The 26,680-nt window shown below is 31.3% G+C and overlaps 2 protein-coding genes across 3 annotated transcripts in view; one reads left to right on the top strand and one right to left on the bottom strand.

The window, feature by feature from the left end:
- The window catches only part of Ppt2 (palmitoyl-protein thioesterase 2), a 33,595-nt gene extending 20,857 nt beyond the window's left edge, over nt 1–12,738 (bottom strand). For both annotated transcript variants that reach the window (XR_010880776.1, XM_067270331.1), the window contains exons 1-2: nt 12,508–12,738; nt 10,924–11,077 (exon numbers count right to left, since the gene is read on the bottom strand). Coding sequence is in view for 1 of the 2 variants with exons in the window: in XM_067270331.1 (XP_067126432.1) it covers nt 10,924–11,077; nt 12,508–12,654 (301 nt within the window). In the remaining variant the exon portion in view is untranslated. The remainder of the gene's footprint in view (nt 1–10,923; nt 11,078–12,507) is intronic.
- An 8,855-nt stretch (nt 12,739–21,593) lies between these two features.
- LOC136975286 (collagen alpha-1(XXVI) chain-like) overlaps nt 21,594–26,680 on the top strand; it is a 34,105-nt gene continuing 29,018 nt past the window's right edge. Inside the window, exon 1 of the mRNA XM_067270328.1 lies at nt 21,594–21,775. Within this exon, the coding sequence (XP_067126429.1) occupies nt 21,690–21,775 (86 nt within the window). The 5' untranslated portion in view covers nt 21,594–21,689. The remainder of the gene's footprint in view (nt 21,776–26,680) is intronic.

Raw genomic sequence — 26,680 nt, 5'->3', positions numbered from 1 at the left:
CTTATACTCTGAATACCTGGACATAGCTCAATACATAAATAACAGACACCACTAAGCAGTCATAGGCCCAAAAAAGACACGGCAAGCATGCCTAAGATCTAGCTTAGGACATTGTTGACAAAACTGCATCAAACTACTGGCTAAGTAGTCTGTCTGGAGAGACAGAGGAGTTTATGACTGCCATTCAAGATCATAAACACTAAAAACTACAGAAAACACATCCTGTAGGATACACCACTCACAAATGACTCTTGCAGAAAATGCCTCATTCTACCAGAAACAATACAACATATAATTTCTGGCTGCAAGCTCTTAGCACAAACAGACTATTTTCATAAGCATAATCAAATAGCAAATATAATACACCAAGAACTTGCACACAAACACAGATTATTAAACACCCAGGTACTATACTACAAATATACTCCACAGGCAGTATTAGAAAATGACACACACAAAATATACTACAACAGAGTTATAATCACAGATAAAACAATTCATCACAACAGACCTGACATCACTCTTTGACAAATGCAGTAAGATTGCCGATATAATAGACATCTCTGTTCCAAACACTCATGACAAAAAATGCTTATACTGAAAAAAATCAACAAGTACACTCCACTTGCTCAAGAAGTAAGATATATATGGAGGATGGATAAGGTATTTATTGTACTGGTTGTCTTCTCTTCTACTGGTGTTGTACCACATACAATACACAAAATCTAGAAACATTAAACCTTAATAAAAACATATATATGGCACTACAGAAAGCTGCAATGTTGACACATATACCAATAAACACAGAATGACATTCACAACTTAATAATATAAGTAATCTAATTTTTACCACTATAACTTAACACAGGATCAAATAAGTTATTGCTCTTCACTGGGAATATTTCATAATAGCATCAATTCCACATGTAACAAAGAATAACCCATTTTCCAAGGTGCCACTGCAAAACACCACGACACAGATGTCACTAACTCAAAAGTAGTCACTGAATAGCATATATTTTTTTTAAGTTAAAATTTAACTACAAATAGAAATAGTCACTATTGGTATGTTGTTAATACATACACACATTTACACATATAATACCTTTGCAAATACCTTTGCAAAAATTCCACTATTTAGACTAGCATCATCACTATGTTTAAAACTCATCACCTTCTCAGGACTATGTACTTAAGTTGTGTAATTCAACATAGAAAATGTAGATTAGTTTTGAAAACATCACACTTCATTCTATAAGTAATAATAATAATAATACTAATATAAAGATTTAATATAATTGGAATTATTATATTTTAATTTTACAATTCTTTATTCACTTAAAAAATGCAGGAACTTCATTAGTTCTTATAAACTATTATTTATATAAAGCAACTATGTATTACATTTTTCTTTCTGTATTAAACTTCATGTTTTCAAAAATATCATCATAAAAATGTATGTATGTATGTATGTATGTATCTCGAATTATAAAAAAGATTTTGAATTTATTAAAAATGAAAAGGGTTTTTTTTTTGTAAATTGCTTAAATAAGAATTGTTTCTTGTTTCATAAGAAATAAATTTTTAATAGAAAGTAAATATAAGTAAAATATAATTCAGTTTGAATTACACTATAAAATAAAATTTCTACTAGTAATATATTTTGTAAATAAATATGAAGTGCTGACAAATTATCCAGATAAAATATTTATTGCTTAGAATTTTGAGGTGCTAGTTGGTACTCCAATATGTAGAAAGACCCCGCTTAACGCTGTTTCGGTATTACGCGGTAGTATTGGAATTACCCGAGATCGCACGCAGTGTTGGGATCAAGGCGTAATATCAAATTTTAAAGCTTATTATCTGCGGCGGACATTACGACAACCGATTGATAAAACAGATGGAGCAGATAAACAATCCATTAGAGATTTTTGGAAAAACTGTAATATCATGGATGCTGTAGACAACATCAATCTTTCCTGGAATGAGGTGACCGAGAAATGTTTTGAAAGGAGTATGGAAGAATGTATGGCCAGAGCTAAGCAAGGACGTTGACACATTGTTAACGTCGACGAAATTGTCAAGCTAGCTAATGAAACAGGGTTAAATAATATAAATGTGCAGGATATTGAAAAATTATTGCAAGTTACAACTGGAGAAAGTTTTTCCAACAACAATCTTAAAGAAGTAGTAGAACAGGTGCATGAAGATGACGAAATTAGCATTTCTGAAGATGAGGAGCAAAAGGAACTTTCAACGGATTTTCTAAAAAAGTTTAACCAGTATAACGGAAATAATGGATCAGTTTATACAAAATGATTTCAATTTTGATAGAAGTTCAAAGGCAAGACGAAGTGTCACGGATGCGATGTCTTGCTATCGACAACTGCTTGCTGAACGAAACAGGAAAAGGCAAACGACGTTAGATGACTTCTTCACAAAGAAACAAAAGATGTCAAATGAGGAAGAACCTTCCTCATCACAAACATAACTTCTTTACTCAAACTTTTTTTTTATTTTCATGAATGTTTTATGAATAAATTTCGATATTAGCAATAAATAAGTCTATAATTAATGTAATAAAAAAGTATTTAACAATAAATGTTACAAAATAAAACAAAAAAAAAAACTGATAAATTTTCCTATTTTCTGTTCTGTTTCACGTATCCCCTTATTTACGTATTAAGATGACCCCATTTAATGCTGTTTCGTTTAGTGCTCTGTCATCTAGGAACGCATCCCCCGCATTAAGTGGGGTCTTACTGTACCTTAAAAATTCATATTTAGATATTTATTAGAACCAATGATATTTTATAGGATGCATTTTGGCATAAAGCCCTCATCAACTGCTTTTGGCGACTAAAAGACAGATGTTAATGCAGGCGCTTGGCGATTCGAATATCATTTTAAATTTCTATAAATATATTTCTAGCAAGTTTTATATAAGAAGCAAAAAAAGATTAAAACACTTAAAATAGCATGCATGAGATTTATCTAAAATACTGCATTATTTTGGTTTTGAATAAAACAAAATTGTTTTGTTTGTTTTCCTTGTTTTGAATAAAATTAATTCTTATCTGGAGAAAAGTAACAAACATAATATATTATCGTATCTTCACTGTATGTAAATAAAATCTGTCTAGATTTAAAACACAAGAAAATGGAACCTTTTCTTGCATTCTAAATCTTTCAATTGAAAGTTTGTAAACTAAAAGATGGTCATAAAATATGACTAAAAATGTTACTTATTAAAAGTTTTTGCTGCTCTAAACAGTTGAAAGTGACTTAAGTACAGAATTTATGTTTATGCTATCTCAAGTGCAAATCATTCTATCAAGCTATTGTAGAAACATTTAATCAATTTCTAAATATTTTGTCAAACTATTCAAAGTAACTTGTTTCTAAACATATAATTATGTTATATTGATTTAATTCCACATTTGACAAGAGTTTTTTTAAAGATTAGATAGTGATGTTATGGATCACTGAAATCAGCTATTTATTTATTATTCAGATTTAATACTGTGCCATATTTACATCTTCATTATGACTTAAAAGAATGAATGCTTTGAAATGACTAAAAATCTTCAAACTGTTCTGAGAAATGAAAAGTACTGAATGTATACTTAAGACTAAACTTCCAATCTTTGGAAATTTTGGAGTTCAGCTCATGTTTTGAAAACATTAAAAAATCTAAATTATCTAATCTCTAGATATTGTTTTTAATACATATCCCCCTGAAGATGAGCTGGAAAGCTGAAAAACACTGATGGAAATTTACAGAATAGTTACAATCATTCACAATAACCAGTCATGGCTTTAGCCTGTTATGCCACAGAGCACAGGGTTATAATTTAGCTTCTAGATTTGCTAATTTAAAAGTCTTTAATGAAAACCATATAAAGAGAACGGAAATCCTGAAATTTATCCACAAGTTTCCAGAATGTGTTTTTGAATTCTGCCACACAAGGGCATATGTCTTGACACTCATTAAGATACCGCTAGTTGTTAGTGTAGGTCTACAATTTTTTCAATTTTTCATTGGCAAAATGCCTTATAATACCAGTTCAGGTAGATGATATACAGTGCTTGATTGCAATAATAGCCAAAGAGTTCTTTATAAGTGGTTTGAAACTGCATGTGATGTACACAAAAACATGATGCATCGAGATTGTCCATCTATTCAGTACAATTGCAGATATGAATGATGCTGCTGGATCTTAACAGAGCTGTAGAGTATGTCCATAAGAGCAAAAAAGTCAAAGGAACCATACCACTAAATGAGACCCATTGTGAGATACTGGCCCCCAAAGATCAGCTGCACATAATTGCGAGTCATGCTGTGTACTGTGCATTCTGCTAAGAGTATTACATTTAACTATTTAGTCCACTGACTATGCCAGCTTCGAGTAGCCCACTTGACTGTTTGTGGAGTACCTTATGTTATATAGTTTTAGAGGGGTGTGGGGACCGCCCTATCTGGGTGATGCGGTGCAAGCAACAGCTAGCACCAAAGTGCACGACTAAATGTGGAGCATCGGTCAAGCTGAGCGATAGCAAGTCTTGACAACAGGGAGCATGGAGAATAGGCAGTAATACTAGTACACAGATATTTATTGCATTTATTATTTGTTACAGGCACTGATTACAATGCAAATAACATAACTTGCTTGCAAGCTCTGCAAGCAAGATGTCAACCAGAACTGCCACTGTTGGGTTCCACATTTGGAGACAAATACCGTATTTACTCGCATATAAGACAAGGTGCGACTTTAAAGATCAAAATAAAGAAAATTAGATTTATTAATACAATTCTAATTTTATATCAAATGCACATAAATGCACACATTGTCCTGCAAAAATTACTGGCATTTTAAATTTTAAGGAAAAATCTTGAGCAAATTATGTTGTCAATTTTACATGTAAAGCTGGACAATCCGGAAACTTTTTTGCCTATTCTTAACAGTCGAATCCACTCTGTCGATTACACTTATAAGTTTCTCCAAATTCTGATTTCCGAATAATCATCTGTTTTCACCTGAGAATAAATTAAAACTTATATCAGGCTCCTGTGTGATTTTGGAATTAAATGCAAAAGCTTTGCTTTTCTTATTGCTATTCATCTTTACTCCCGACAATACACAAGAATGATTCAAATGACCTAGATAAAATACTTTTGTTTTCAAACACCAGAGGGTGAGCATCCGGTAAAAAATGCAAATACAAGGTTCACAAAAATTATTGCAAAAATGCAAAGAATCCTTTGCTTTCACATATAGGACAACCTAGGTTATTGAAGCAGTGAAAAATGAATAAAAACCTTGTCTTATTTGCAAGTAAATACAGTATCTTGAAAAGGGTTAGGTGTCAGACTTTTCTTTATTCTTTGCCAATAAATATCATTAAAATGTCTGATCACCATGCTGCACGGACTTAAACATGCAATATGATTAGTGGAGCATGCAGCGTGACTTCCTATAGTGCCTGGAAGTAGACTTTAGACTGATTTTGGGGGGCTATATCTTGCAAAGGGTCACATTTAGGGGTATGGTTCCTTTGACTTTTTTGCACCTATGAACATGCTTTACAGCTCTGTTAAAGTCCCAGCAGTGTCATTCACATCTGCAAACTTACCATGTATTCAACCATTCCAGTTACATTCATTTTCATGTGATGAAAATTTAAGAAGAGAGTGGATAACAACCATGCATGTACAGTACATTCAGCTAGATAAATAACTTTGTCATCTTTAGACACAAAAGTCCATACAGAATGAATACTTGCAAATAAGACAAATGAAGAGCCATCACAAACCTTAAGGACACAAATGTTTTATGATAATTTATTAATTAAAATTTCACCTACTTTACAACTTTAAAAATAATTGTAAGAGTCAAGACTCCTATAATTAAGCATTTCTTGGTAATCACAGGCTTTACTTTTAATAAGATATTCATATTTAGTGGATATTCCAAAAGGTGGGCATTCACTCGTCATTATTCCACGATTTTATAGTAATAATTTGTGAAAACAACTGTTTATCTGAAAATAAATTAGAAAATACAAGTTTGTAGAGGAAACTGTGCAAAAATCCAAAAATTTTGCATTAGACTTAATTTTATTCTGTGAATATTTTTGACTACAAATTAAACAATGATATAAATATTTCCTGATAGATAATAAAAATGGCTTATTAAATTACATAATCCAATTTTGCCAATTATCTTCTAGAAACAAAATGAAAAATAAAATTAGAAAATATAACTTAATTTTCTTAATTTTACTTTAAATTTTTATCAGTTTTAAAGATATTTCCCCACGATGCACGTAGCATGCTTTTTTCCTTTACATTAAAAAAATTTAAACTTGTGTTAAAAACAATTGAAAACTCTCTCTTCATAATTTAAAAATGTAAACACTTACAATTACTAACAAAATGGGCTTATAAACAAATTTCTATTAGCCATTTCAAAATCAATTATACTTGCAGTTCCAAAGTTCTTGTAGTATTGTAATGGCAGTGTAACACTGGCACCACAGTACAGGAAAATACATGAACCTTTTCTGGAATCTTGTGGATAAAGCCTCCAGAGAGGAAGAATGCGTGTTCCACAATCTTGGAAATAGAATCTGTGGTGTGGCAAATGTTTTAAGACAACCCTCTTGTTGGATTCTAACTAGTGACAATTATACTGTAATTTATAGGAGACATTACTGTATAATGCATTGTAGCTGGTTTGGATTTTTAATTTTGATTTTCAATCTGAAGTCATAAAATGAAACCTGGTTCTTCATAATTTAAAATTCCAAAAGCATCATAGATGGAAGATTCATTCCATTTTAAAATGATAGAAAGTTCTATGTTGACCTGAAGCACACTTATAAATTAAGACAAAAATGTATGTACATCAGATAACCAATCATTTGCTGGAAAAGTGCTCTGGTTGTTACAGTTAAGTACTGAAATATGTTCCAGCTTTTCATAGTCATATTTTGCAAATTTATCTACACTCTTAAGGGAGGCAACATGATTACAAAAAGTCCATTTTTATTTGTTTGTGTTCTAAAGTGTTTGCAATAACATATTAAAAAATTATGCACCATCTCCTATTACCTTGACAGATATTAGCAACTGATTAAACAAGGGCATAGCTGGCCAGAATTAGGTTGGATAGATAAATTAACACAATGCAATGCTTCGGTGATCTGCTAAGGAGGTACCACCTGAGAGGACTTTCTACAGAAAACTAGCCTCTATTTAGGCATTAGACTTGTGAAGAAAACCCAGTAAACTCCACATGGCCAGCCCATTGGTCAGGTGCAAACCAAATGCAAACTACAATTCTTAAGTGGTTTTATCCACTTGGTCACTGATGGACCCTAACCGGAGTTGATATTCATAATGACAGAATAATGTAGCAATACATGTTATGTTCCACTACCACTTCTTTTTACATTCATTTTTAAATTTGAATATGTATTAAACTGGATACTAGAAACAGCTAAGCTGTATGTATAACGCTATTCGTGATACTGTGCCTCCATATGTATATAAAATCATTGTCCATGGATCTAAAGATGATCAAAGTTTCATTACTCCCCATAGAGATGCCTCCTGGCATCTTTGCTCAGCAAGGAACAAAGATTTCCAAAGATTTTGGGAGAAAAGATACAGAAAAGTTAGCAGGCAAGCAACTAATATAGAACTTCACTAGCTATTTATCTCATTAGATCCAGTCATTTCATCTAGATAACTAGCATCAAATGCATAGTATAAACTGAAAAAATGAAGTTCTCCCATGGCTTGAAGTACCTTCAATTAGTTATGAAAGCAATAAAGAATCTAATGACAGTGATAAAGATATTGGATATTTCAGTATCTCAGCAATGGCAGAAACCAAGATGAGCAATGATTTTTATGGTTTCCTTTAAAATTGTTTTTGTAAGCTTGCAACTGCTCTTTTTCTATTATTATTTTTTACTTCTCAAGAAATTTGATTAAAATTGTATTTATTGTTTTAACATGTGTAAATACATTTTTATAATGAAATAACAGGTTTTTACTAGTGTCATGTATTAAAAGCAAATGACAATAAACCTGTTTTCTGTATTTGCTTCATACCTGGCTGTTATTTCATAGTTTCATTATTGGCCATCATCATCCACAATAATACTAGACTTATTATGCCAACATAAGAATTATTGCTTGATTAGGAAATCAACGTTTATTTTTTCATTTTATATAGCTGACGAGGGACAAAATGGTCTGAAATGTATTCCCCATACAAAATGAATCAATAAATGCTGATTTCCTAATCAAGCAATAATTCCTATCCTGGTATAATAAGTCTGGTATTACTGCAAATAATGGCCATTAATGAAACTGAAACAATAAACCTCACAAACTGTTTCATACACAAGCATGCTTACAATGCTTCTGAAACACGTCTAAATTTCTAAATTAACACATCTGAAGTTTCATATCCAAAGAAACTATAAAAATTCAATTAATTCAGGTTTTGTCCAGCCTGAACAGCACTTGGCACACTATGTACTGGCCAGATGGCTTAGGCACTTAGAGCATCATGCTGTAGCTCTGGAGATCCAGGATCAAATGCAGGCATGTCTAACCCCAAAAACTCCAGGAATTTTTGGGGATGGTCTCTGGATATGTTAGGCCCTGTTCCTCACCACTTGGATGTCCATTGTGTGCTTGATAAAAAGGCCATCTTAGTTCTCACACGACAGAAAGCATAAAAAGTTTAATCCTTATTAAAATCTTTATATATATCTCAGTTAAATGTCTTTTGAACCATCCTGTAAATAAAAAGATTATTAAAAATGAAAACTGCAGATCAAAATAAAATACTTATGAAAAACTGAAGGATAACTTTGATGTAGAGTACTGTTTGAATTTTGTTGGCAGTAATTAGTATATACATTATACAGTTGACTGATCAAGTCTAAACTTTACTAAGTCAAATCGTTCACTAAGGCAAATTTTATTTTTGTTTCAATGTCATTCCTATAAATGCAATATATTTTGTATGTCTAACTCAACGTGATTTTGAAAACACACTCCACTAACTTGAAATCTAGAATATAGCAAATTTATTTCATAAGTAATTTCCTACACATTTGTTGTATTTTCAACAGGATATACTACCAATAATAGCCAAAGGTGGAACTTCCACAGTATATAAAGCCACTAAACACACCTTAAATTTAATTGCTGGAAAAGTGTGTAATTAAAACAATCATTTTTGACCTTTATCGAGTTTTCAAATAGAAATTCTACTTTTGGAATAAAGTACTCTGACATAAAAAAATTATTTTTTAAAATCATAATAAGTTTTTAGATTATCCAATATAATAAAATTCTTAATTGTATTCGATTTTATTTTATTTTTAGTTTTACATTTAAATGTATTTTATTTCTGTTATTTCTTGATATATTGGATAATCAAAAAACCTGCTATGATTTAAAAACAATTTACATCAAAGAATATTTTATTCCAAAAACAGAATCTCTAAAAATATGACAAAAGCTTATCAATCAGGCTGAAAATGTTTGTTTTACTTAAATTTAGTTTTTGGAAAAGTGTGTAAAATGTATCTAGTATCTTTATATAGAAAGCGCTACAAAAAAATATATTTTATTACATATATTTGAAGTAATTTGAAGATATATTTATATTTTAATGCCTCTAAAGATGCATTAGTTTAGTTCTGTGTTTAAGGACTTTATTCTTAAATGCGTATTAGCCAATCAAATCTTACAGCTAGCAATCTGTCAAAATAATTTTGAAAATTTAAAAGAATTTTAAAATGTGACAATTTCAAAATATGATGAAGTAGCTGCATCTACTTCCTGATTTATTAGCTAATCAGATCAATGCATTCATCTACATAATTTTTAGAATTAAATACTCACAATTACGATTATGAAGTTTATACATACTGTCTATACAACAATGTGTACAGACAGTAAAAGTAAGTGAATGGTGATAAATCAATGTATTAGACCACGAGCAAAAAAGCAGACCTCACTGATAATACAAACGATGTCCCATTTTACAATTCTTTGATGTAATTTTTCAGTATCCTTGATAATTAAAAGGTTAATTGTCTGACTTCCAAAAATTTAATCAAGTTTAGTGATGATTTATCATTGAATTCAGCGTTGTTGCTTTAACACATAATTATATTATTTATGAAAAGTTATTGGAACCAAAACCTTCTGGAATATTCTGTATTATCTTGGTAATTGATAATGTTATACTTTATTAATTGTAAAATATAAAAAGGCAAAGGAAAATTATTTTTCTCATCTCTGTTACTTGATATTATTATTTACATTGTATTTATAGTCAAATGGTTCTTAGAAATGGTTAAATTTCTAACAGATCATTTTTTATAATATATTTGTATTGCCACAATAGCAGCAATAATTCCAAAAATTTGCTTTCACATCTGGATAAAACAAAAAAAACATTATATTTTTAATACTTTTATATTTTATTATTACTTATATTATTACATTTAACTGAGACAAACTTTTTCGGTAAGATGTAATATATTATTAATAAAATTTTGAGATTTTATAAAATAATAAAACATGTAATATATTAGATTGCTTAATTTCTTCTGGAAACTAGATAAAATATTTTTTTGTGGTTTCATAAAATTGGAAAGCTTTTGTTGGCTTTGATCCAAAACTGAAAATTAGTGAGATTTATAAGTTATCTATTTCCACTCAAAGCAGAAAAATCAAAATATATTAAGTGAAAATTATTTCATTCAAAAATGAACTCAACATTAATCAGAAAAATAAAGTATTATGGAAAATTATCATAAATAAATCTTTTGAGTATCGTAACTACAGTGTATTATATATTAAAATTAAAAAATAAATTAACTAACCTTGAGAATAACCAATCATATGAATACCATTTGGATTTTCTTTCATTATTTTTGATACAGAATTTCCAAATTCGTGGATTTGTTCCCATAATGGAGAAAGACTTTTCAGCCCATCGTAAAGGTTTATAACAGTAACATTTGTCCTTGAATGTTTCTATAAATAAGTAAATTTAAAATTTCAAACTTCAATATTTTATTCAATCAGTTCAGATTATACACATTATTTATTTAAATAGAGATAAATTTCTTATATACGTATTATTTATTCAACAGTAATGATGTTTCAGCTGTCGTTTACAGATAAAAGATGGTAGTGTTTAATTTTAAATTACGTTTTCTTTACAGCTTTTTCTTTTACCCTTCTTTTCACGAATGTATAAACGGACATCAATAATAATGTTAATATTTAAAAAAAATTTCTACGAATTAATTTCGAAATGTAAACAATAACAAAAAAATGTTTAATATAAATTGGAATGTATATTACTCATTTTAATCATCATTTGTCATAGATCAATAAACTGTACAAACATATATTTTTTATCATAATCTTTAATAATATTTTATCAATTCCGTAAGTGTATTTATTTAAACGATAATCAAGATCAAATGTAAAATTTTTTAATTATTACGAAGAAACAACCATCAACAGAAAAATATTTGACTGTTCATCGTTATCAGTTTTGCAAACTATTACATAAATTTATTGCAACTCGAACATATCATCATCACAAAATATCTGTAAGAAAAACAAAATATATATATATATATTCTAATAAAAATTTAAAAAAGAAAAACACGTCAAAGTTATTAAAAACATTTAGTAACAAGCAAACAATATATAATAAATGCTTGATCATATTTATTTATTTTAAAATAAACCGAAAACTCTATAAATTTAAATAATAAAAACCGACTTCACTTTAGCAAGTTTAGTTATCGGAAGACATTTCGGTTTATAATAAAAAGCGAATAAGTAAGCAAATATAATCAGGTTTTTGAAAGGACGCAACGTAACTTTATATTTTACTTTATTCTTCGGAGAAAGACAACCGGCATTTCTCTCCAAAAACGTCAAGTAAAAACCCAAAGCGACGTCGAGCAAGTATTTCGTAAGTATTATTCGGGCATTTTCAAACACGCGACTTCGTCTTCGAGGATTTAAATCGAACGTAAACAAAACTTCCAAAAGACGGTCAGACGGATGCGTTCAAAAACATTTTAACAGCTTTTCCAAATCCAATTTTAAATAAAAACGACAAAAAAATAAAGCAATTGTTAACTTGTCGAAGAGAAATGCAAATGACTTTTCTGTAAAGATTAAATGTAAAATGTAATTTTTTACATAATAATTCATTCGTAATCGATAAACCATTCATACAAATATAAAATTTTATCTGTTAATAAGATAAATTGATTTATTTTTAATTAACAACGTGTCACATCTTCGTATTTACGAATTATTTAATTACGTATCAGTTTACACGCTTCCAATTAAACATAACTGCAAAATAATGAATCATTTAAGAATGAAATCCTATGACGACTCTTCTATAAAATGTAATATTTGAAGAATGAACTCACCTTTGAAATATACGAAGCTAAATATTCTAAATTTTCCGGTTTGTCGAACAATCCGTGTATAATAACGACGGGTTTATAACAGTAAACATTAACAAATATAACGAATAACCACGTAAAGGCCCAACGAATGTCATAACTGCGAACCATTTCTCACAGCAGACGATCTCGTCTATCGATTAGTTTACTACATTCTCGTCGCACGTGCATTCCACTTGATTTTTCTCTTCGCTTCTGCCATTGGTCGAAAATATGACATGTTTTAAAAAATATTTTTTAAACCAATCAATCTGCTCGTTGTTTAAATAAATAATCCAATCTATTATTTTGATTTATTTATTTAATTTTTTTTATGAAAATATTCCTGTTAATTTAAGAAGTATTTTGAAATATTTGCGAGGTTGCGGCTGATGTTTTCAATATAACGTGTTCAGCGCCGTCTTTCTGTAAGCCTAGAAATTTGACAATGGCCAGTGGAATAATGCTCGACGTTCCAAACGCCATTGTCAACCTTCTAGGCTTACAGAAGGCGGCACTGAACGTCCGACGTACACGTTTCCGCGTTTAAAACTTCGGCCGCAACCTCACTATTATCTTATCTTATTTAAAGTTTAATAAACTTTATGCTACTTAAAGGATTTATCGGCTTTTTCTTGTTTTGATAGATTATCAGCTGGATCAATTTTGATTTTTATTAAAACTTATTTAGACTATAAATAAGTCAATATGAAAGACGTGTAACTACGTTTAATTCGACAGCTTTGAATGTAATTTTGTATAACTCGTACTTTCTAAATGTAACTCTACAATAACAGTCATTGAGTTATATTTAATTCTGCTATCTTGAAAATATTCTTATATAGGCCTACATGATATTTAGCCTTGAATGTAATCCTATATTTAGCTCTACAGCCTTGAATGCATCCTATAGGCTGTTCTATAGTCCTGACTATAATTATTCTTGTAACTTTATTTTCTAAATATATACCTGTACACAATTTTACAGTGCTAAATCCAGTCTCGTGTTTCTATAACGCTTAAACTGAATAGTCTATAATGTTATCCTGTATTTAATTCTACTTACAGCTATATAGCCCCGAATGCAACAATACATACAGTAAGCCAATGTTTTTACTCATATATAATCCTATTTATATGACTTTCGATTACAAGACGTAACAATTTCCTAGTACTTGAAGGAAAGAAACGATACATTTAGGTTATTTAGAATACATTTATTCAATTATCTAATATTTTACGATTGATGGTCAGATATAATCTTTCAAAATTTCACAATAAAATGCACATTCACTGAAGTTGAAAACCGGTTTGACCTCCGTCCGTGTGAAAAACCAGAAAGTTTCTATATTAGAATTCATCGTTTCTTTTGGTTCTGTGCTATACGTAACAATTATTATTAAATTTACTGCATTAATAATAATTCAATATACAAGAAAGTTTGTTTCCCGAATGACTGGGGCCCCCTCGGTACCCGGCCGCCCTATAAAGACCCTTCCTCTTAATGTACATAAAAAATACACCTTATTTTATATATCCACAAAAATCCGACAATGAGAAATTTTTATAATGAAATACTGTATAAAACGGTAATATAAATGAAAAATATTGGTTAATGTTACCTATGGTTCCAAGATGGCGGTTCGTCTCTGATTCTAGCAAATAGAAGAAGAGAAACAGTGGAGACTCACGTTCTAACCTAACCTAACCTATTCTAATAAATTACCATAATCATTACCAACAAAATTATTAGAATAGGTTAGGTTAGGTTAGAACGTGCGTCTTCACTGTTTCCTTGCTGGAATCAGACGAGCCGCCATTTTGGAACCATAGGTAACATTAACCAAATACCTAATAGTAATTATCAAATACTGTTGGGTTCCACCCTTGGGTCTCTTTTTGCAAGCCCATTATGGATTCAGCCAGGCCCACAACGAGTGGTGAGGAACGGGACCGACTCGTAATAATAATTTAAGTGAAATAAATGATTATCAAATAATTACAGAGTAATTTTTATATTAAAAACAAATTCTAAAAAATAGTAAATATTTTTAGTATTAATACCGTTGCGTCATATTTTAATAATACGCGAGTCATTTTAATTACAGTTTTCGTATTTGTCATCCGTTCTGGTTTTCCTTATTTATTATAATTCTTACGTTGTGATAAATGTTTATTATCACAATAATATTTATTTAATTGTAAATTTTAAATTTCTCGAAGCAATATTAAAAATTTTAATTTGATTATTTCATTATTATCCTGCCTTAAATATCGAGTGTTTTAAACTCAAAAACTTAACTACTCAACTGTAAGCGTGAGATTAAAAAATCTGTTTTGATTTATCTTTTTGGTTAATGTTACCTTAGGTAGCCAAGATGGCGGCTCGTCTCTGATTCCAGCAAGGAAAGAGTGGGACGCACGTTCTAACCTAACCTATTCTAATAAATTACCATAATTATTAGCAACCAAATTATTGGAATGGGTTAGGTTAGGTTTTTTTTAACTCTTTCCGCCCTGTGGGCATTAAGAGGGCCTCTTTTAGTAGGCCCATTATGGGTTCGGCCAGGCCGACAATGAGGCGACCGGGTAGTGAGGGACGGGGCCCGACATATCCGAACGGACTACCCTCCGAAAACTTCCTGGGGATTATTCGACCCCGGGTCCCCCAGAGCGGTACGCTGCCACCTTGACCGCTCGGCCATCCGGCATACGGTTAGGTTAGGTTAGAACGTGCGTCCCACTGTTTCCTTGCTGGAATCAGAGACGAGCCGCTATCTTGGCTACCTAAGGTAACATTAACCATATTGTTTTACTGATTTGGTAATTCATAATTACTACATTACATTTACTTTTACTTTCCCGGCTGTTATATATAACAGAAGGTAAGTATGGCGATCGGTCAAAAAATGGCACTCCAGGACTTTTGCATTTTTGGTGTGGGAGGCTTTGGAACAACATCGAGAAATGCAAAAAAAGTTTGGAGATTTTTTCTATATGTGTAGATGTTAGTGTATGTGTATGTGTTTGGGGAGCGATTTTATTTACCCAGTTTGAAGCCTTATAACTCCTATGTCTTTCGTCGAAAATTTCTGAAATTTTGCAGGAAGGATTTGTGTATTAGTGTCATTGATTTATTAAATTTTGGTGGTTAAAGATCGACGGAGTGGGGAGATAGAGGTGTTCACATGTAGCATCTTGAGTAATGTTTAAAAAAAAAAATTATAATAAAATCTCAACAGATGGCTCCACACAATGTTAAACTGTTTTGCCAGAAAGTTACGCAACTCGCTGGATTTTTTGCATTTTATTTCGTGATTTGTAAATAAAGTCACAAACTGCAGAAGTTAGTTTTCAAATGAAGAGTCAAAAATTTTATTAACTCGGGCTCCATATTAATTACACTTTAAAATTTAAATATAATACTATTAACATTTTTACTAAAGGGGCCATCCATAAATTACGTAAGGGTGATTTCGGCCATTCTAGACCCCCACCCACCCCTGTGTAAGAAACTGTAATATTTTCTTTGATCCCCCTCCCCTTCCCTATCTTACGTAATATTTAGGCATGATTTAAAAAAAAAGATTTAAAAAAAAAGTTTTTTTATGAAACCCTAAAAATCTTAGGTCCAAAATATATAATTATTAATTAGTTAATTAATATGTACTATGATTTATAAAGACTTTATGTGAACAAATTTAAAAATATAAAAATTTAATAAATTCGAATGAACAATTTATTTTAAGAACTTTATTTTTTAATTATTAACAATCTTTTCGTTATTATTATCATTAATCAACGTCATAATGTTCATTTTTATATTAATTTTAATTTTCACAAAAGGACGCAAAAAGCCGATCGACTAGCTACTACGCGTGTAAACAGAAACGTCATACAAAACAAAACAAGAGAGAAAACACCACACTGCCTTTCTCCCACGATAAAAATGTGTAGACCGTGAGCCTGCTAGCGTTATTATTCTATCACGTCACACAAGATGTCATTGGTACAGTACACCGAGCGTTCTTAAATAGAAACCGCCAAATTGAAGCCAAATTCAAAACTCAACGAGATCAAAAAATAAAAATAAGAATATTACGTAAGACGAAGTCTATTACCTCCCTACCCCTGAGTAAGAAATCGTAAGAAATCCTTGACCCCACCCACCCCAAAATACCTTACGTAATTTATGGACGGCCCCGAACCAGCGGTAGTATGTTTTTGAAGGGGGTGAGGACCCGGCCTCACAATAACGTTGGAAATAGATTATCAATTTAAAATGCTTCTAATATTTTCGACAACGGAAAACATTAGAAATTGAAAATATTTAACATTAAATCAATACGAAGAGCATTCTTGGTTTTTAAATATTTTTATCAAAAATTATATAAAAAGTAAATAGAACAAAAAATCGAACATTTTAAAATAATATTTCGAAAACTTTTCATTGGAAATTTCAAATTTATATTAAATTAATTTGGAAATTTTTGAATGTTACGTATATTAAATTATATTCTAAACGATGCGATTAGACTACTCTTTGCCAAGAAAAAATGGCTCTGAAAAGAGCCGTTGGGTTGCCGATTTGCAAGAAATCAGCAATTAGGGCCTTTCTCGTTGCAACGAATTCCTATTTAACTACCGGATTTAACAAATCTTTCCTTTTTTCCTCACGGATTTCTTCCTCTTCGATACCCGTTTTCTCTTAGGCCTGCAACTGCGGGAGCGTTTTGATTTCGTTCGACTTTTCTTCCTTCGGCGACTCTTTTTTTTCTGGCCCTTCATCGGTTTAATGCAAATACAAACGCCCTTCTCACTTCTACCTGACTTCATCTTCTTGACTTTCGGAAGATCAACGGGCTCTTTTTCACAAAGATCTTCTTTTTTACGGGATCCCTCACTCATGATAACTAATTCTTTTATTCGCTGCTAACCGAATGAAGATATTTTCCGATTCGAACCGTCCCACGCGCTGTTCGCTTCTAGTCCTCTGCGATGATTCTTCGATTACGTAATTTAAACTTTAAGATTCAGAGTTTAAATAGTTATTTAATGAAAATAAAAAATTAATTCTCATTAACTTATATTAATTAATTTAATTCGTTAACATTAAATTGATGTAAATGTCAATCGTGATCGCGCTCATAATTTTACCAATCTAATTGATGATTTATATATTTAAGATCAGTTAACTATTTAACAACACTATTAATAAAACTATATCTTGTAACTCTCATTATATGAGTCCTAAGAAGTCCTTCTTCCTGCCTATTAGCGGATTTGGGCAAGCCACAATGATGGCGATTAAAACTCGAGCTAAAATACAAAATCGGGTAAAATTCAATGGTCACAATCGTGAGCGGATCTAGGTTTTTCGGGACCTACGGCTTATTGAAAGCCAATAGGGCCCATTTTTTGTCGATACAAATAATACTATAAATTATCATTAATTATTTTTTACTATACGATAAGTGCTCATTCTTAATGAAAAAGTACTAAAAATTTATTATAATAATTCAATTTTTGTGGGCCCTTGACACTTCGGGGCCCAGGGCTTAAGCCCTATTAGTCCCTATGTAGATCCGCCCCGTCCCCACTTGGGAGTTTTCCGGATTTCTTTACGTTTGAAACACCTAGATGGGGCCATTTTCCATAAAAAGTTCTCACGGGAAGCATCTCTCTCCGCAGATCTTCCATGTGTCGCGGTGCCGTATACAAACAAGTAAAACAAGAGAGGTGTTCAGAAACGGTCATGGTCATGGAGCCGTATCTAACTGGAGGGGCAGCGGTCTGTTGCTACTTAGTGGCGCAGATTTTACTCGTTATTAGCATTTACAAGTTTTTGTAACAAAATTTCGTAACAGATGGCGCCACATGCAATTTTATTCATTATAATTCTAGTAATATAAAAAGGCGCGTTTTTTTATGCAGCGCTCGAGAAGCGCTTTACAGCTAATCCTCTGAAACCCGTTTCTAAATGGCCAACGCTGCTCGTGACGTCATTTCGCTACACTTTCGCTGCATAAAAAAACGCGCCCAAACTAATTTTTAAATAAAATCTCATAACAGCCGGGAAAGTTACGCAACTGGATTTTTTTGTGGTCTATCTAATTTTCTAACTCGAAAGTTATGTTACGCGGATATTGAATTCCACCCAACTGAAGCCAGTAATTTATGTTAAAAGTTGGTTTTTGATAAGTGTTGTGATTTCTATAGGCAGCACAACTTTTCACCATTCTTCCGTATTTAACAAGTAAAAATAAAGATATAAATTTACATATACAGTAAACACCTAGTTCTACTACTCAGAGAGTTTTATTTGGGTTTCAAGTAGTGTGTGGTTCGGTTAAATAAAAGTTTAAAAACGTTTTCTTTATTAAGTATAAAATTTATTTCCTATTGTTAATTTTAAAGCTTTTCTAATGCACACAGAAATGAGTAATAAGTTAATCAAAAACTTTAATAAATCAATAAAAAGCAGATTCGTCTAATTACAACTTTAAGAAACGTGCTTACTGTTTCTTCCACGCTCAAGATGGCGGCTTCCGTCCTGCACGCGCATATACTGACTTCACTTGATTCTCAGGGGCTGCGCTCCAGTATTATATGTCTCTCTATTGTCATGATGACCATCGTTGCTGATTCGTAGTAATACAAATAGTATTTCATATTCCATAGGCAGTTTTATACGCAGAAATTGACTATACCAAGTGTTCTTTTTCCAGAAAATTTACTGCAGGTACACATACAGTTCTGTTTTATAAAAATACTGTATAACAATAACTAACAAACAGTGTTTGCTACTAATAATAATTTATTTTATTATTATTATTTTTTTAATAAATGTCCACATTTATATTGTAGCATTTGTAGTCTATTTCAATTATTTTTTTCTTTTTGTCTATCTCCATCTGCACTTTCTTCTCTATTTATTGTTTTGGATTTAGCTTCGGTTGCTAAATAGTTCCTTTTTAGTGTAGCCATGTTTTTATCTTTAGCTTTAAAAATACCATTAGTGCTTCTCGGTACCTCGTTACTTGTCGAGAACGTAACTGGGACAGACAATTGCCAGACAGTATTGTCCATTCATCGAAAGTTGGCTTGCGACGAAATGAGGATTCCCATCTCATTTGTTTTCTACCTCAGTTCCAATCGACCCACTGCATTCGTTGTGGCCGATAGAGTGGTCTATTTCGTTTTTATCGTGCCAATCATCATATGAACTTACAGAATTTTTCATAATGAGCAACTGCTGTACAACTGGCTGTCGATACTTTTATGCTGTCTGCCGTATTGACGCATTCTGGCTGAAAAATAGCCCTGTATATACAGTCTATTACAAAAAATAAATCGAGTCATTGATACATTTAAGCAAAACTATAATTTTTTAAAGTATGGACTGAAATTAAAAGAAACTGCGTTCTCTTGATAAGATACGTATTTTATTCGTTTGGTAGTGAAGTGAAAAACAATAATGTTAACAGAATCGGATAATCGAAAAGCTACAACGTCAGCCAAATAACTGATTCGACTGATACACACAAGCCCAGCAACTATCAAGCGAGTGAAAAAACGGATTCGAAAAGGTATAAGTTAAATGACGCCTTAGAAGTGGATGACCCAAAAAATGAACACAAACTACAAGCAACACATTTCAGGCAAGTCCACTTGCACTTAAGCCTTAAATTATTTCAAACTTTGTATACCAAAGAGGAGAGACTAAATTATCATACGTCACAATGCATCACCTTGCTAAGCAATGGAAAAAGATTCTATACTCTATCTCAGATTTAAATTATCTGGACTCGATAGATACGATGTATTTACTCAATAGAGAACGTACTATTTATATATTTATTTTATGAACAAATATACAGTATTTATAAATTTGCAAAAAATTAACCTCGTACTTTAAGAGGCTCAATTTTTTGTAACAGATTTTATACCCTATATACGTCTACATACATAAAGAGAAGGGAAAAGGAAGATATAACAGACAGAAAAAATAAAAGAGACAATTAGAACAATAGTTTGGTTAAGGAAACTCTCCATAATGAGGAAATCCTAAAGAAGAAAAACATCAAAATATTCAACTTTTATTCTACTCCAATTTACTCAGTAAAGGATTTTTAACATTAATAGTTTCAGTATCGTTACACAATGTTTACAATTAGTTTCCCTCTTCAAATTCAAAGAAATCTACAATTAGGAAATTGTGTAATAAATTTATTATTTTTAATTTAAAAAAATAATTTTAAAAATACATTTAAAAAAGCTGTATTTTGAAAATTAATTTTTATTGGATAGAAATTAAGTTTGTAATAAACTTTATACTACACGTGTCACTGTTTTTAAATTTAGAAACTCATTGAGGATAAATATTTAAAATGCCATTAATTCTATTTTTGATGTTGCGATTAATAAAAATTCTCATATTTATTACATTAAAAATATAGAGGAATTTTCTTTACTTTAATAAAAATATTATTGTTATTTATTTATAATTATTTAATCTAAATGTGATGCTTCTGTTTGAGCATTCGATGTAAAATTATAACAAAAAAAAAATTTTTTTAATGCGATAAAGCGTAATTCATTACCTTCAAAGTGATGTATATTTATGATTTTAATTAAGCTTTTAGTTTAACTTATCTTCACAAAAAGAAAAAAAATATCTACTTGAAATGTTATTAAAACAACACATTACATGTTTTAACGATTAAAAAAAATTATCAATATTGATTTTTTTCTAACATTAAGAACTAATGGAACATTAAAACAGAGGATGATCGTCTGCTAGATGTCTGTCATTTATAATCGTTTGGGTGACCCAAATGCACGAGGGTAACGAAATTCAACACTGCACCGAGTCATCCCTCTCATTCACCGCAGGGCCACGTGACCTTAAGACCAATTAAAACAAAGAATTCTTTGTCACCTACACAATATAAAAAAAAAGACCTTTGCCCTGTTTCCTCTCGAATACAAACAAAAATTAAAACATCCAAATTTATAGAGAGCAATGTTCCAAAGTTAAAAAGCCAATCTTTCTTTTTATTCACCGACAGCGGAGAGAAAACTCTTCCTGTTAAGAATGAGCAGACATCATCATTCGGCTGAAGCACACGCTACTCCTGAGACGAATTTGACAATTAATTGCTAGAATGGAAGGAATATTTTCTAGGATAGCGATACAATTACTTATTTTATTAGCAGTCATTTACAAAAATCTCTCGTCAGAAAGAAATGGGTAAGTTTTTGATAATTTTACTTGTAATAATAAATCAAACTTAAAAGCGTTGAGTTGAATTGTCATTTATATTGTTCGAGTTCTTGTTTGTTTTTTACCTAGTAATTTATTTGGATTTACTATTTTATCTTATATTTTTAGTGTCTTTTTTTTTAAACATAAAACTCTCATATCTGTGTTTTAAATCGAAATTATAGAATTAAAATAAGTACATTTCGTTTAATTAACTGATGAATAATTTGAAATCATTACTTAATTTTCCATAAATCATTTTTATAGTGTCAGAACTCATTTTCCCTCGTTAATTAAGCAATTTTATGCCATTATTTCTTACGAGATGCAGGAGATAAATACTTAACAATAACGAAAAGAAAGTTTGTATTTTTGGGTGAAAGTATTTTATTGGATATTTTTATATTCCCTATAATTAAATTAAATTCCCTAATTAATTTAAATAAATATAGCAATTATTGAATTATTGTACAATTTAAATATACTTTAAAAAAATTAAATGTAATAAGAAATATCATATCATATACATCTAAAGTATAAATAAAATGTTCTTATATTTTTATTTTTCTAATAGAAAATATTGAAATATATTTTATATATAAATTTTAAAAAATAAACATTTAATATTGTAATTTAATTGGTGCTAATTTATGAAAAGATTTTGATATAAATTTCCATTTATTATTTATTTTTTTAGAACTTTTAATATTTTTAAACTACTGAACATAGTCTGACGATTATATGTTTAAAAAATTATTTATTCTTTAATTATATAATATTATATTATTTTAATTTCAAATCTATTTACTATAATTTATTATAAATACAGTCGGACATCATCTCTAAACGGCGTCATTTGTTCAGGCAAGTTTCTTTTGAAAATGGATGCAGTATTACCTCTATACAACGGCCATCAGTGGCCGTTGTATAGAGGTTTGACTGTATTACATCATATTATTATTATTTTATATTAAAAATTTTTGCTTTTATTCAAATAAAGCGATAAAAAAATTTAATATCCTAATTTATATATTTAAAAAAATGAAAAATTAATTATTTGTGTTTAAGAAACTCTTTAAGACAATAAAATAAAAATTTCAAGATTATATTTATTAAAGAAAAAAAAATTAGTTTTAAGCAATGTAAATTAAAGAGATGATGATAACAAGTAGAAAGCTTACATTTATATCACTTCCTAGTACATTAGCATACACAATAACGGAAGTACAGTACAGTACAGTACGCTAATTAAATTTGATTCCCATAAAATCCCATTGATTAAATTACACACTGAGGGGGCAAAAGTTAAATTACTTAAGAATTTTTATTTCGTCTTGAAAATATTTATAATAAAACGTTGAAGTTTAATAACTGGAGTAAAATAAAACAGCTGATTATAAACATTTATTTTTAAAAATAAATACAAATGTATCATTTTGCAGGTTATCTAATATTTATACATAAAAAGTTCGACAACATGTCATTTGTGTTTTATTTTTGTAGAAGTTTTTATATCTGAATTATTAATAACCAGAGTTTTTCTTTTTTAAAATGCTTTCAAGACATTGCTAAGATCATGTTTTTAAGATGACATATTACTGTAGTCTACTAAGTCACTATTAACCCCGTTCTGTGCCAAAGATACCTTCCATTCTTGGGACCTCTATAATTATTCTTGAATTTATTTTGTATAACAATATAAAAATAGTAATAAAATTTTTGGTAATTCGTCGTCTTTTTTATATACATGATGGAACTTTGGACTTCTCTATATATGGGACACAGACTAAATGGCGTTGGCCCTCTTCTTTCCGGATCTTAAAACTGTAGGTTTTAATCGGAGTCGATTTCTCTGTAACTTCTTGATCATGTTTTAAAGGATTTACTCGTACTTTAACGAATTATTTTACTTTGACAATTAAAATAATTTATCAAACATTAATTCGGCTATTTTCAGACTATTTATTAAAAAGATTCTTATTGTTTGTTCAAGAAGAAAATAATTAATGCAGCGTAGCATTGAACAAAATGGTCAAAATAAACAGAAAAAAGACCGTTTGGGGAAATTAGTTCATCTACCAAATTGTGTATCGTTATATTCCCTTTATTTTGTAGACCAATGAATAACAGCAATAAAATACTTTTGGCTCACCAGTGGCGAGTGGTTAAACCACTAAACACTGGAATTTTATAATATCTGCAGTATATTCTAGATAAATACCGAAGCCGATAAAATACCGACTTTTATCTACAATGCTGAATACCGGTATTTGTTGGGCTGCAATTTTCAAATTGCAGCACAACAATACATTCCCACTGTGTCCGTCAGCCTGTATGCTGTTTGTTAATCTCGAGATTGGAATCAGATAGATGAAAATCGAGACCAAATATGGAAAGCTTAGGGGCTGGAAGTCATGATTAATTGTATACTAACTTCCGATAGGTACTGGAAGTCACGTGATTTCAACTTTTAAAATTAAAATATGATTCAAAATTGCCAAAGTCCAATTGCACTTGCCCCTTTTCGTCTGTGTTGCCCTTTTCCTAATCCCCAAATTCCATTATCAACAAACAACAGAAAATTTATGACTTCTAGCCTATTCTGCAAATATAAAATAAACTAATGAATGAACGATATTTGTCCATTATTCCGTGCGACTTCGTCGTGTGTTGACCGACACAGCCTTAAAAACAAAGAATGTTACTTGTATTCAAGGCCAAGTTAGCCCCAATCGCAACCAGTGCCACCTGATGGAGCGCTGATATGACGTTGAATCACAGTTTGAAGCTTCTTGCCTAATGTAGGATGCCTTTTTTTTATACCTTGTATACCCTTTCTTTTATAGTCTGCGGGCGCCGCTGATCTTCATTGATAATACTGTATAAACATTTATCGGTTTCGGTTTGACATGTCGGTTATAGGCACAACACATTATTTACATTAGCTAAAGTTTTATATTCTGAAATTCAAATTTTGACTTTATACTTTCGAACATCAAGAATCCTTCAACGCAGACATCATACTTTGCACGCGTTATGTCGATGATATTCTTATTATTTGGAGATCCAAGCCAGACATTGATAGAGTTCTGCAGACTGTCAATAACAATCCGTTTGGGCTTAAGTTAAATTTAGACTAACAGAATGATAAGATGGTCCATTTCCTTGACTTCAATATTTACCTGAATCGGGATTGTAGAACCACTAAGGTATACCATAAGCCCAATCTCCAATCTTTCTTCATCCCCTCAATCTCGAACGACCCATTTAATTATAAAATATCCGCTTACAGGGCTCTAATCCGTAGAGCTTTCATCCATTGCTCTAGCATTAATGACGCGCTTCATGAAATCCAACACATCAAACACATCGCCATAGCCCACGGTTACAACGGTAAATTAATAGATAGGCTAGCTCAAACAATACATAGTTACTCAAAAAGCGAAGCGATTGATTCCAGACCTCTTAAACAGCAATGTAAACGAATTGTAGTTGATTTTGACCCTAGAATGAGCCAAGCGTTTAAAATCATAACCAAGAAGGTCAAAGCTGATCTTACATACAAACGCAACCCTACGATATATAAACTTCTGGCTAATACCAAGGATAAATGCAGAGAAGCCAGAAGACCGGGGATTTACTAGGTTCCGCTTGAGGACAATAGATTTAAGCCGAACAGAAAATTAACATACATAGGCTCAACCAACAGGGTAGCTGAGCATAAATACGACACATACAACAAAACGTTTAATTCCACCCTAGCCCAGTTTGCAAGTGAACCGAATATAACGGCCAAATGGGAAGAGGCTAAGATTATTATACCTATGCTTGATTATAACAAGCTTAGAACAATTGAAACAATAGAAATCTTTACGAAATCCCTCAAAGAGAATTGTATTAACAGCAGAGACGCAGACTCGCATTCTGCCGCATGGCAATCACTCCTCGTTAATGTCTGCACGGTTATCCATGGAAGAAGCAGATGACACCAAATGTACCCTGGGGATAACCTTGTTTACAGGGTGATGATCAGAGATAGTAGGGTAATTGCAATGTGATAGCATATAAACAGCCGTAGATAGGAGTAGAGACCGTTGTTGAGTTATGATGTTTGTAGTTCTGATGTAGTAGTTTAGAACCTTTTCTACAATACATAGTGGCAAAGGAAGGAGCTCTGCTAGAATCAGAGAGGCATTAGTAGAAACAGTTCTGCAGCATTTTGAAATTCTGATGGCAAACTGGCCTTGAAGAGAGAGTAATTTACATGCTACTGAATTTTTACTAGGGTTTCTCAAACGGGATTCCGGGATCCCGGTCGTTTTTTTAACCCGGGAAATTTTTCTTATCCCGGGAAATCCCGCAAATTTTTTAAAAATTCACTTTTTTTTCTTATTTTATGTTGAGGTTGAGAAAATTTTGCAAATAGAAAGTATCATTAACTCATAAACTGTCAGAATACATTTGTATTTATCAGTGGCGTGCCGTGACATTTGATGATAGGGAAGCTGTGTTTCTGTAAGAAGCCGACTTCCAGGGGCAATCAGTTAATTGCGCGTCAGTGATAGTCTAGGGTCCATTCGTACGTGCGTGGTAGCGGAAGAGACGTATCTGACAAAAACCGACAAAAAAGAAACATAAAATAAACATATATTATGTACAAAATAGTTTGCTTTAGGACAATCAGCCGTTCGGACATCCTGGGCGTCGATGTGGTTCTTTGATGGTCGATCGAAGGTGGCCCCGGGACAGTGGCGTTGACAAGTCTGTAGGGCACGAAGAGACTTCCTCTGTTGGCATCGGGGACACGGTCTAAGTTCGACGTGGCACGGGTTACGGGTTGGCACAATAGACGAGAAACTGTTTTTTTTTTTTTTTTTTTTTTTTGCGCGTTGA

Source organism: Centruroides vittatus, unplaced genomic scaffold, assembly GCF_030686945.1.
Source record: "Centruroides vittatus isolate TY-2023 unplaced genomic scaffold, ASM3068694v2 contig_370, whole genome shotgun sequence".
In the NCBI taxonomy this organism is placed as follows: domain Eukaryota; kingdom Metazoa; phylum Arthropoda; class Arachnida; order Scorpiones; family Buthidae; genus Centruroides; species Centruroides vittatus.
This window is presented reverse-complemented; position numbering and strand designations above follow the sequence as displayed.